At 41.9% G+C, this 13,480-nt stretch overlaps 1 protein-coding gene across 3 annotated transcripts in view; it reads left to right on the forward strand.

The window, feature by feature from the left end:
- RGL1 (ral guanine nucleotide dissociation stimulator like 1) overlaps positions 1-13,480 on the forward strand; it is a 319,950-nt gene that overhangs the window by 104,660 nt on the left and 201,810 nt on the right. For all 3 annotated transcript variants that reach the window (XM_043963235.1, XM_043963233.1, XM_043963236.1), the window contains one exon: positions 4,473-4,642. In XM_043963235.1, coding sequence (XP_043819170.1) covers positions 4,511-4,642 — 132 coding nt within the window. In that variant the 5' untranslated portion in view covers positions 4,473-4,510. The remainder of the gene's footprint in view (positions 1-4,472; positions 4,643-13,480) is intronic.

Raw genomic sequence — 13,480 nt, forward strand, 5'->3', positions numbered from 1 at the left:
TTACAGATCAAGAACCTGAAGCACTGAGACAGAGATATAGCTAATCCAATATCACCCAGTACAAATAAGTTTAAAAAAATCTTTTGGTATTCAAAATGAGTGTTTGGGCCTTACTACTATTGCCTTCCTTCCTCTTTATCTATCTTTGTATCCTTCCATAGATACAGTTCAGTAAACAAAATAGAAAACATACTCATTGTTACCCCCTTAGAGGTGTCCATAAAATGTTGGTGTTTATTGAACATTTATAGCTTGCATAAGAATGACTTTCTCTTTTTTTCTTTTTTTTCTCTCTCCCTTTTTCTCTCTCGTCCTTTCTCCTTTTTCTTCTTTTTTTCTCCTTTCTCCTTTTCTCCCCTCTCTCTCTCTCTCTCTCTCTCTCTCTCTCTCTCTCTCTGCTTTTCTTCTCCCCCCTCCCCTCTCTTCCTTTAAGTGACTTGGTGATGATCACATAACTAATAAGTGTTAGAAACAAAACTTGAACCTGGTCTTTCTGACTCCACGGCCAGTCTTCCATCCAGTACTCAGCTCTCCCTTTGTAATAATAAGGAACATAACTCTGGAATTGTACATTTGAAGCTTATAAAGCATTTTCCTCATATTATACCCGGGAAGCAGATAGTGCCCTAGTTGTCCCAATTTTTTTCAGTCATTTCAACAAACATTTATTAAGTGCCTACTGCATGCCAATCACTGTACTAGATACTGGGCTCATTAAGAAAATATCCCAAGGGCAGCTGGGTGGCATAGTGGATAGAGCACCGGCCCTGGAGTCAGGAAGACCTGAGTTCAAATCCAGACTCAGACACTTAACACTTACTAGCTATGTGACCCTGGGCAAGTCACTTAACCCCAATTGCCTCACCAAAAAAAACCAAAACAAAAAACAAAGAAAAATATCCCAAACAATCCTAGCCCTCAAGGAGCTTACTTTTCACTGGGGTTAAATATTTACTCAGAAAAAATACAATATATACACAGTAGCTGTAAAGAAATTTCTTAAGGGACTAGCAATTGGGGGGCTCAGGATAGACACCAGCCTTGAGGCAGAGGCTGGGAGAAAATGTCTTACAGGCATGGGGGGAATGGTCTGTGCAAGGGCTTCTTTCAGAGAGAAGGAATATTCTACGTGGAGCAGGAAGAAGGCTGGTTTGGCTGGAAGGGCATGGGGCTGAAGGATAGAAATGGGCAGCACAAAGAAGTGGGTGAAGGAGAAGAAAGCTAATCAGTGCTAGTAAACTCCAATGGAAGTGATCTGTTCCTCCTCCTCTGCATCTTCTTTCTTCACCAAGCCCAGACCCTGATGTCTGTTTCTTACACTTTCTTTCATGTTTTTTATGTTCAGCCTTCCAAAGATGAAGTTTGTCTCGGTTATCATTATTCCCTCTCTTCTCCTAGTCCCTCTAACACCTCACTCCCCTTTTCTGTCTCCAGCTAAATTCCTGTTGAATTGAATGTATTTTTCACACCAAACTCTTTGGGAATGTATATCCTCAACTCTCCTTTATCTGGTTCAGATAAGAGGGAGTTAGTGAGATGCCCATTACTTCAGCCCCTTCCTCCATGTTTGTATATTCTTCTCGATAACCCCATTGAACTTTTGGGAGAGGATGTTTGAGAGTCACATAGGATGGGCAATCATGGATGGGATGTGAACTGTCTTGGTGGAGGGAATTCCCAAATCCATGAGACTGCAGATCAGTTTGAGTATTAACCTTTAGCTGGCACTGTGGAGGGCAGAGCTTACTAGCTGGTACTGGATCCTCATTCACCATGACCAACAAAGAGGTTCTTTCCAGGCTAGTCTATCTCTACCCACAAAGATCTTTCCTTATTTGGTTTGAAAAGCTTATAAAGTACAGAATCTTAATACTGGTTGATAATTGAATATTATAAAATGCACAAAGCCTGCAGGTTAGAGGGAAAAAAATTTCTGTTAACCACTGTCCAGAGACTGAAATTTCTGTCCTGTCTTACATTCTCAGTAAATTATAGCTGATTACTGAATTTTCCAATGTACTGTACTACATTGGCATGGTATAGACCATGCACTGTGTTCAGGGTCACCCATAGATGTTTATGAATAGTCAAAGGTCGGTGTAAGAGAACGACTCATAGCAAAGTAAGGAAAGGATTCAGAAGCAGGTCCAAGCAAGGAACAAGCAAGTGAGTGGAGAGTAAACAAGCCAACCAACCTTTAGCAGCTTTTCTGCAGTTCTTAAGGGTGACCTCTCACCAAACTTGGCTTGAAGTCTTTGATCCTTGGAACAGAGGTTCTCTCTGGGCTAGCCTGCCCACTCAGCCTCGACGCCAGGGCTCCATATGGCAGGATATCCCCAGGGAAGGTGGCTGTGGTGCTGCCTCCTCAGCTCCCCTGATGTTCTTTCTTTGCTCTGTCGTCTCTCATTAGGGCTCCTCTAGTCGTCTCCAGATGCTATGAAAAGTTCCTGCTGCGACCTCCCTGACATTCAGCTCCATGATGAGGGCTATGCACTACAAAATTTAAAGTGCTTAGCCCCTGAAAGCTCTCTCATTTGTCTGGAGTAAGCTCCCCTCAAAGCCAGGTGACATTTATATAAAAATGCTTGAGAACTAGTGCCTGGCACAGAGTAGGTATCTGATAAAACCCTTGTTGATTGATGTTGGCCTAGGAATTGGAAGACCTGGGTTCAAGTCTCACCTCTAACACGTTGTTTGATCCAGAGCTAGTCACTTGAATTTTTAGTGTTCCTGGCAACTCCCTAGAATAGTAAGTTGTAGCTAAGTTCCTGATCTGGATTGGTAGAGAGAATTTCCACACCAGACGTCCCCTGTCTAAATGAAATCCCCGGTTCAGTCCCAAAATAAATTCCTAGCAGTAGGGCATAGTCATAAAGGACCCATTCCCCAGCCTTGATGGAATGGAAACTTCTTGAAGGCAGGGACCTCTGGTTGGCAGAATATTTTTGTTTCCCTATCTCTTTTATATCCTCTGTGCTAGCACAGTTCCTGGCATATTGCTGGGACAATTGTCTTGAGTGGATTCATTTCATTCACATGTACTGCTGCAGGTCCCTCAAATGCTACATGTCTAAAAAATTCCCTTCCCCCCACCCCAGATCTATTCCTCCTCCTGGCTTTACTTATTCTGTCAATGATACCCCATGTTTGAAACACTGGTGTTCATTGTTGACTTTCTCCACCCGCTCACTTCTTTAATCCAGTCATCCAACAAGTTCTTTCACTTCCACTTCTGAAATATCTTGAAAGCTGTCCCCACTGTCACTACCCTAGTGTGGCTCCTTTCTCCCCTTTCATCTTTCCTTTATGTGGCTGTCAGACTAACCTTCTTTATACAGATATATAGATGCTCAGAAACTTTTTTGGGGAACTTCTCCTTCCATTTTAGCTCTTATAGGTTTTCTGGTGTCTTACCTTTATAGCCTTACTCAAACCCCTCCTTTCTCCCTCCCCCATCCATGGTGTACACTCCAGGTAGATGTGACCCTTGGCCACACAAATACCCTTTCCTACTTCCGTGTCCTGGCTCATGTTGTTCCTATGCCTGCATTGCTCTGCCTCACTCCTCTACCTGTTGACTTTCTCTCCATCTTCTAGGATTTAGCTTAAATATTACATTTCTTTGGAACTTTCCCAAACCTTATCTTACCCTTCCCCCATTCAACAATGAGGTTTCTTTCGTTGGACCCCACCCCCACCCCCACCCCAATCGTATTTTACTTGTACCACTCCTATCATTTTGTGTTATAATTATTTGTATATGTGTCATCCCATGAGGTCAGGGACTGTGTCTTCTCTAAACTTTTCATTTTGTTCAGTTCAATAAACATTTATTAAGTACCTCCTGTGTACAGAACATTGGACCAGGATAGATTTAGAAAGACTTTAATGTTAAGCCTATTCTGTATAGAGCACTGTATTCAGTGTGGGCTCCTTATCTTCTTCCTGAGTGTTCAGTGTGGGTATTTTCCAAAGTTCTGTCCTTGGCACTCTTCTCTTTTTTCCTTTACACCCTTGGCAATGTCATTCATTCTTATCCCTTCAACTGTCATTTAGACAGATGACTCACAAATATTAATCTACTTTCTCGATCTCTTTTCCAAGTTTCAGACCCATACCTACTATTGCGTACAGGACATATTTGCTTAGACATCCCACCAACACCTCAGACTTAACATGTTCCAAACTGAGTTTATCATCTTTTCTAGATTTTACTCTTTCTGTTGCTGACACCATCATTCACCCAATCTTCCATGTTTGAAACTTTTGTGTTATCTCTGATTATTTCCTCTCCCTCATTTTTTCAGATCCAGACACATACCAGATCTTGTCAATTTCATCTCTATATCTTTAGCATCTGTCCCTGCCTGTTTTCACAGTTGTCAGTCTTTGTTGCCACCTGGTTGTATCTGCCTTAATGTCTATTTATCTTTGTGTTTTACCTTTCATTCTTATTTTTTCCTCACACACAGATCTATAATGCCTCAGCCCTGACTCTTGTTCTTCCAAGATGGAGGGGAAGATTATAGGAGAACCCATTTCTGCAATGTCAAAATCCAAAGTTTCCACTAAGATGGAGAACACAGGACAGTGGTTGGTTGAGGATCATGCACAAATATGGGATGTTTTAAAGACTGAGGAGGTAAGGAAACTTGAAGGCTTCTAATGTTCATTTTAAGTTGATTTCAACTCAAAGTTTGCAAGAAAGAGCAGGAAAAAGAAGACAACCATCTCCTTCTATTAACTGAAATTCGGCCTATCATTCTTACTTGTTTCTAAGGTTTTGGAACTATAAACCTTTAAATATAGGATGAAAGGTAGCACAGTATGGTAGATATGCAGATAGTCTCAGTCAGAAGACCATTGAGTATACCTCTGGTGCATACTGGCTATGTGATTCCCAGTAAGTCATTTACCCTTTCATTGCCCTAAGCAACTCTCCAAGATGAGAACTTGCTGAACAGTTGCTGATCTGCCTTAGGAGAGAGAGCTTTCTTAGCCAGGAGCTCCCTTCACCAATGGAATCACAGTTCCAGAGCAAGAAAAAAAAACTACTCCAAGATAATTTTCTGGCAGGAATGGGGAATTCCTGAGGAATGAGTCATCAAAGAAACCATGGGAATGTGAATCACACTGAAAAAATGAACTGGAATGGGCTAGATGATTCATTGAACTCAGGATTCGAGAGCTGGAGGTATCCCTCAGACAGTAAATAAAAATGTATCTTGAACTTTTAAATAGTAAAAGATGGGGAGCCTGCTCAAGACTACCAGCAGGAATGATAAAAAGGTACCAGGGAAAGGTGATACTCACTATTCAGGCTATTTGACCTACCACCAAGAAATTGAAGTTATGCTATCTTAGCCTAAAGGCTCTGATTCCCCAAGGTTGGGTGAAATTAGCCCCTACAACATCAGGCACTTGGAGTGGGTCAGATGGGACCAGTGTAGCCCTTCTAGGAGAATACAGCCTCATAGGCCCTCAGGAGAGGGACCAAAGGGCTGACTCCAAGGTCAGCAAAGCAGGTTTTCATTTCAGAAAGATAATTTTGATGGTCAACATAGGGGAAATGGCTTTCTTACCTACCAGGTTAGGACACGAGGGCCAAGGTGGGTGCCAAGTAGAAGTATGGCATCATCCAGGGGTAGGCAGAAGACCATGGCAGCTCATACTGGCTGGAAAAATAAGATGCAAATTGAAAATGCCAACCTTAGGATTTACACCTTGGGTCAGAAATGTGTCCAGCACCCATTCTAGACAATGCTTGAGATGAAGGAAAAGAATGGGGGGGTGGATGGATCCTTTTGTCTGATTTCAGTTAAATTTGGAATAGGCTGTGTCCTTAACTGCTTTTTGTAGTTTTGTGCTTTAGTGGATATATTATTTTTGTTTATTTTCTTGTAGTTTATTAGTAGAAGTTGTTTTTTTAGAAATTCTTTAACCTCCAACCCTGCAATTTTTGTTGTTGTTGAGTTGCTTCCAACTCTTCACGACCCCATTTGGGGTTTTCTTGGTAAAGATACAGGACTGGTTTGCTATTTCCTTCTCCAGTTCATTTTACAGATGAGGAAACTGAGGAAAACAGGGTTAAGTGACTTGCCTAGAGTCACAAAGCCAGTAAGTGTCTAAGGCAGGACTTGAATTCAGATCTTCCTGACTCCAGGCCCAGGGTTCTATATGCTGCACATCTAGCAGTGGAAGTAAAAATAAGACGGATTTTTCCATACTGTAATCAGAAGACATAAGGAAGAAATGTGGATGTGTGGAGCCTACTTTTGATCATGGAAGTAAGTGGAGACAAGTCTATCTCCCAAGTATACTGGCAGTGGGACACGGGAGTCCCACTTCTTGACATTAATGTAGCCTTAGCAGGAGTGGCAGGTCAGCAAGTATTTGGCTGTAGGAACCACCCCCAAGTAGTGCAAATTGCTGGTAGGATGGAAAGTTATGTAACATCATCAGCTTAGGTAAGCAGTGCAGGACCAACTGCTTTCAATTGCTTCCTGATGGCCATGATTAAAAGTAAGAATATACATGTTAGTATTTGAACTTTCATTGATTCTAATGATCTGACACTAACAACAGGGAAGTCAGTTGTTCCCTGGGGCGTACATCTAGGATATGACAGACAACCTCCTGAGATTTATGAAACTTGATGAGCATTACCGATTTCTGTTGATTCATGTTGGTACAAAATGATATTGCTAGGAGGAATCTTAAAAAGTACTGCCAAGAATTATGACATCTTCAGCAAAAAAGAGCTTAGTTCAGGGGTTCTTAACTCTGTGTGTGTGTGTGTGTGTGTGTGTGTGTGTGTGTGTGTGTGTGTGCATACACACATACCCTTCTGGTGATCTATTAGTGAAGCCTATGAACCCTTTCTCTGAATAATATTTTTAAATTTACAAAATACATAGAATTGCAAAGCAATTATATTGAAAAATAGTTGTCAAAATATCTTCAAAAACCAATTTCGTCAATCACTTGAAATCTATCTATAGACTCCTTGGTGGTCAGTGGCCCCCTGGTTAAGAACTCCTGCCTTAGAGGAATGCATGGTGTTAGTCATTATTGCTGCTTAGTGAATGCAGCATCTTTAGAAGAGGGAGGTAGATTTGGAAAATGAATATCTGGCTAATAAAATGGTGCTTGAGAAAGGAATTTGGATATCTTGTCTATAGCTTAAAAAGTAGGAATGATGGGCTTCTAGCCAGAGATGGAGCTCTCGGCTTCTCGGTTTCTTTTGCTGAATCTTCATCTGTGTCATAATCCCTAACTATGGCTATGTTTCCAGATTGTGTTCTGGGCCTTCTCTCTTCCCTCTGTGTTCTTTCCCTTGGTGTTCTTATTAGCTCTAATTGGTTCATGTGTAATCTCTATGTAGATGATTAGCACTATACATCCATATACACAAAGATGCGCACGCGTACACACACACGCACAAGAAACACATGTGCATGCACACATACACACACATGCATGTATACATACATGTATCTCCAGCCCTAGTATGTCTTCTCCAGTTGCCCTTGCACTGGACATTTTTATCTAGATATCTCATGTCATCCAAAAGCTACCGTCTCCCTAAAGCAGGAGTTGTTAAGCAGGGGTCTGTGAACTTGGATGGGAAAAAAAATATTTCTTGATTTTCACCAACCTCTAACTAAATTTTAGCATTCTTTCCATTATTTTTGTTAAGCATTATTCTGAGGAGGGGTCCCTGGACTTTACCATGCACAGAAAAGGTCAGGGTCTCCTGCTCCAGGGCCACCACCTTCTATTCCACATATGTCTTTATGAACCTATCTATTCATTTACCTATTGTCTCCTCCATTACCAATGCAAGCTCCTGGAAACAGGGACTTTTGTGTTTCCGCTTTTCTTTATATTCCTAGAATTTAGAGTAGTAATTGGCACATGGCAAGTGCTTAATAAATGCTTGTTGATTGATTGATGAGGGCATGCCTAACAAAGGCTAGTAAGAATGTATTTGCCTGGCTTCTTATAGATCTAATCAAAAGAGCTTCGAACGGAAAAGGAAAGAGGAGAAAAGTGCGTGCGCATCTATAACAAGCTGGGTGCTGTGCAGAAGGAGGTATCCTGAAGGAAAAAGAATGGCAGTAAAGATGTCCCACAATTCACAGGAGACAGATCCAAGGAAGGAGCCAGAAATAAATTCCATGGCTTCAGATGTCTGTCTGTGTATAAATGCACAAAGTATGGGTGATAAGAAAGTCAAATGAACAATGCTAACAATAAAGAGGCAAATTTGACAATATCGTTTTCATTCAATCCCTGAGACTATGTGAGAAGGGACTCATGACAGGAATATGAATCTGAAAGGCTTATTGAAACACAGAGGTGGTGCAGTGGAAAGATCACTGGCTTTGGAGTCGAGAAGTCATTTGGACAATGGACAAGTCATTTAACCTCTGTCTGCCTGAGTTTCCTCAACTGGAAAAGTGGGAGTGAAAGTAGCACCTACCTCACAGGGTTGTTGTGAGGATCAAATGAGACAATATTTTAAAATTGCTTAGCACAGCGGTTGGCACATAGTGGGTGTTTTATAACTCTTTCCCTCCTCCCTGTTATTGATGTGATTATGCCCTCCAGAAGTCAAGATTTGAACCCATTTATGCCTTCACATCTTGTGAAACTCTTGTCCATATCTTCCTCCAGTAAATCTTCCTCTAGTTCCACCTAGTGTGCTTCCTTTGGATCTCTATACACTATGTGGATACCCAGAGAGCACACATTTTATTCTCTGTTTTCACTCTCTGACCAACCTGCCACCTTATCAGGTCCTACCTCTTTCTGATGAAATCCTTTGTACAACCTCTTCAGTGCAATTCTTCATCAGTGATCAGTTAATGACTCTGTGGGCACCTCGAGTGCCCTCTGGGTGGTCTGCAGCCTCTTCTTCAGAGAGGCAGGTACTCCAAAACTCACAGCCATATAGCACCTTCCATAAAAAGGTAGGTAGGCCTTTGTTTTGGGGAGAAGTTGAGGGTCAGTGAGAGCACCGTGCAGTTTCCTGAATCCAATCCAGCACACTCTCATCTTCCTATTCAGTTCTGGGCCCCGTTCACTGTCTACCCACAGTGTCTGTTTGAAAGACATGAGATGTAATGATGGATCAGCTCTATGGCCTCTCTGCTTGTTGTAGTCTGAATGGTAGGCATTTTTCATGTGCTTGGTTTTGCTGATGGAATTAGGTCAAACTCTTCAGAATGATGATGAATCTCACTCAATATCATGGACTTTTGCATATGCTTAGTCTTGTCCAGATGTTTTCCTGTTTTTGCTTCTAATCATGTGGAGGAAGAGAATAAGTACTTATGTAGTACACCAGGCACTGTGCTAAGTGCTTTTACAGATATCTTCTTTGATCCTCAATAGGTGCTCTTATTATCTCCAATTTACAGTTGAGGGAATTGAGACAAACTGAAGTCAAGTGACTTACCTGGGGTTACGTGACTAGTAAGTATCTGGAGTCAGATTTGAACTGGGGTCTTCCTGACTTCAGGCCCAGTGTTTTACCTACCTCAACCGCCTGCTGCCTCAACAACAAGCAATTATTAAGCTGCTGCCACTACTGCAGTTGCTGCTGTGTATTGGGCCCTCCACTGGGATGGGGAATACAAAGAAAGGTAGAAACAAAATCACCTCCTGTTTTCAAGGAACTATCAGCCCAGTGGGGAGATAACATAACTTTCTAGAGATGAAATAAAGACAAGATATATAGGAGAAAATCTCAGAAGGAAAACTCTAGCATCGAAGGAGCTTGGGAACAGCTTCTTGCAGAAGGTGGGATTTGGGCTAGGATCCGAAGGAAGTCAGGGAAGTCAGAAGATGGAGATGAGGAAGAAGGGAATTCCAGGCTGGGGATAGGCAGCAAAAGGGCATGGACTTGGGAGAGGGAGGGACTTGTCTGAGGAACAGCCAGGAGGCCAGTGTCACTGCATTGTAGAGCGGGTAAGGGAAGAAAGGTGTATAGAGACTGGAAAGGCCCAGGTTATGAAGGACTTTCAAATCCAAACAAAGGATTTTCTATTTTTTCCCTAGGGAGCTACCAGAGTTTGATGAGTAGGGGAGGGAAGTGCTTAAACCTGCATTTTAGGAAGATCACTTGGGTAAGCTGAGTGGGGGATGACCTAGAGTGGAAGAAACTTGAGAGAGGGAGATTAACCAGAAGGCTATTGGAGTAATTCAGGTATGTGCTCTCAAGGGACTGCACCAGGCGTGTGGCAATGTCAGAGGAGGGAAGGGGGTTTGCACTAGACACGTCCTGAAGGTAGGATGAACAGGACTTGGCAACAGATTGGGAGTGAGAGGGAGTGAGGAGCTGAGGATGACCCCTCACTTCTGAGCTGGGGTGGTGTCTTCAACAGTCATAGGGAAGTTCAGAAAATCTTCGAGTGTCTTGCCAAAGACACTGTAATCTTTGGCAGTACTTGCTAGGTTCCTTCTGGCAGTATAATTTGTTTCCTCCAGAAGTGGGCATGTCAGCCCAATTTCTTCCAATTTTTTTTCTCAGGTCCCCAGGGTCTGTCTTTCTCTTTCTCTCTCTCTCTTTCTCTCTCTCTCTCTCTCTCTCTCTCTCTCTCTCTCTCTCTCTCTCTCTCTCTCTCTCTCTCTCTCTCTCTCTTTCCATTGGAGGTTAAGTGACTTACTAGCTGTGTGACCCTGGGTAAGTGTCAAGGGTCTGAGGCCAGATTTGAACTCGGGTACTCCTGAATCCAGGGCTGGTGCTCTATCCACTGTGTCACCTAGCTGCCCCAAGGTCAGGGTTATTCTAATCATTTGATGGTGTCACCTGTCATTTCCATGGTAGAAGAGGCAGATAAAGGGAAACAGTAACTGGAGACTAGTTACACATTGATTCCTTGAATCAGTCCAAAAAAGCACTCGTCTTCATATTAAAAAAGTGATACAGTCAACTCTTCCTCAGGAGAACATGAGCCCCCAGTTGTTTTTATGTTAGTAGCAATTACTTTTGTATTAAGTCATCTCTACACTGGCTAGGTATGCTTTGTGACCAGTTGTACCCATGAGGTAGACAACCTGGGTTAGTTAGGCAAAGTATTTGTTGCTTTTTTTCTGTGGGGAGCTGAACTATTTATTAGTCCTAATGGAGATTGAACTCTGAATCATAACCTCATTAGCATAAAATTCCAGCCAGCTCACTGTAACATGGCACAATTCCTTGTAAAAGGAATTATTTGTTCATTATGAATGTTTTTGAGATTAAATCATAAAAATCTGAAATCCAGTAAGAGGAAACATTTTAAATAATAAAAATTGGAAGAAAATTTAGAAAAAAGTCAGTGAGACTGGATTGAACCTCAGTGCTGAGCTCAGTTTGATACCAAGTTTGCAGTCTGAGCATAGGACACGGGTAAAAGACAATTATCTTTTATGATTTTGAATAAATCTCTCCCATGGTGCAGTATCCCTCCTGAGTTTCTCCAGAGTGGTCTCCTGGGCAAGAAAGTGTTCATCTCAACTAAAAAGCATCATGCTGAGAATCATCATGGCCGAATGTGAATGTTGGAAGTTCTCAATTTCTGTCCTCCTTATACCTGTGTGAGATATGGACAGATAATTTGGGAAACCATAGGTCTTATCAGAAGATGTACTGAGAGGCATGAATGGGCTGGACCATATAAATCCTCCTTCATTCTAATCCAAGTTTACTCAATTATTTGAATGAGAAGAGGCTTAATCCAGGGAGAGAATAAATAAGAGACAGTTGGTATGTAGAAAGCCTTTTCTTGAAAAAAGGCACTTGAAGACATTTGCAGCCAATTCAAGCTGCTGCCTTTGGCTCCAAGTCTGTGCCAAGCTCTGCTTTGATGAGCTAAACGGGGGCATTTCTTTATTTGGGGAGGGGGGAGTTATATGTAGAGAGAGTGAACAAATACTTAGTTTTGTAAAATAAATAGGCCTAGAAAACATTCAGGGGAGTGGCATGCACTCAAACTCTATTCTTAAGCTAAAGTTTTCAGGGAGGCTTTGCTTTGGCTCAGGGTTGCCCATAAATAGCCTCACTGTGCCCCTGGGGGGTGGGCTGGGGAGTCAGCTTCCTTTTCCAAACCCACCAGCACAGCAGGAGGTGCTTGGCATCTTTATCCTGACAGTAAAAAGTGGGTAGAGACTGAGTCCAGTATTCTCACTCCCTCAAAGGGATGAAGAAGAGCAAGGGCAGAAAATGAGAAGAATGACTCCCTTGCATTGGTTAGAATGCTGTGTCTACTTTCACCTGAACTGCAGGGATGAAGAAGACACAGCCCTATTTAGATTGGTTCTAGGCATACACATTTAGGCTATGTAGGCCAGGATTGGACTCCTTGGTGGGGGTGGGAGGGGAGTAATTGGCTTCCTGGAGGGAGCAGTAGTAGAATAATGCAACCTCTAGGAACTTTATTCAGTGACTTGACCTCTGGGAAATTTGCCTGCCCTGCTTGATTGAAGTCATCCAACCCTGGCACAGGAATCCTAGGGAGGCATTTGGAAAACTTTGTGAATGAGAAATATTAAAGAAAGGCAGTGGCATTTATTCAGGGGAAGAGAACAGGAATGTAAAAGATAGAGGGATAGGAAAGTGTTATAAGAATTGGAGACAATCCAGCTTTATTTTGGATTTCCATTACTGTAGGGGTGAGATCAGAGTTGAACTGTCTTTAACCACAGTGTTGCCAACCCACTGAATAGACAATCCAAGTAATATGATGTAATTTCTAGGGATCGGTGGCATCTTTCCTGGTGCCATTAAGTGGGTAAAACTAAGGCTCTATTTTGTGCCTTGTACAGAAAGCTTGCCACCAATAGGATCCATTTCAGTTTTCATTGCCAAGAAATTGACAACATACACATAGAGTAAAAATACAATGAAAAAATAGCAAATTACCTAAGGGAAGGAACCTCAGTGAGTAAAATGGGCCTCTTAGCTCTTGTTTGCTATGAGAGTGCATGCTTGCAAGCTCATTCATTGCTGCAAGGAGATATCCAAACATTTTAAGGGGGAATGATGATGTATCAAAGCAGATTTGAGTTGTTTTGAACAAGGAATATGAATCGACAAGAATTCAGACCATTGTAGAGTGAAGAGGGAGAAAAAAGAGGAAGACTGGAAACAGTTTCAGAAAACAAATTCCACTGAGGGCCAGAGATCTAGGCAATTAGACTATTTGGAGAGACGAGATATAGCAGAGCTGGAGGAGTAGGCATTTTTATGAGAATGTCTGGGAGTGATTGTGATATGGCACAAAGGAAGATCCTGGAGAGGAAATAATATAAACCAGTAGTAGAAGTCCTAAGGGACAGTAAGCTTTTAAATCTGACTTTTAAATGTTTACTTTCCTTGTAAATCCTGTATTGCAACAAGAACAACAAATATAAAATCATATTCTTGGCAGCTAATTTAATTTCCAGACACCAACTAGGTCATATATAGTTTACTCCTTATAGCTATCTGACA

This window comes from Dromiciops gliroides, chromosome 4 (genome assembly GCF_019393635.1).
Source record: "Dromiciops gliroides isolate mDroGli1 chromosome 4, mDroGli1.pri, whole genome shotgun sequence".
Classification (NCBI taxonomy): Eukaryota; Metazoa; Chordata; class Mammalia; order Microbiotheria; family Microbiotheriidae; genus Dromiciops; species Dromiciops gliroides.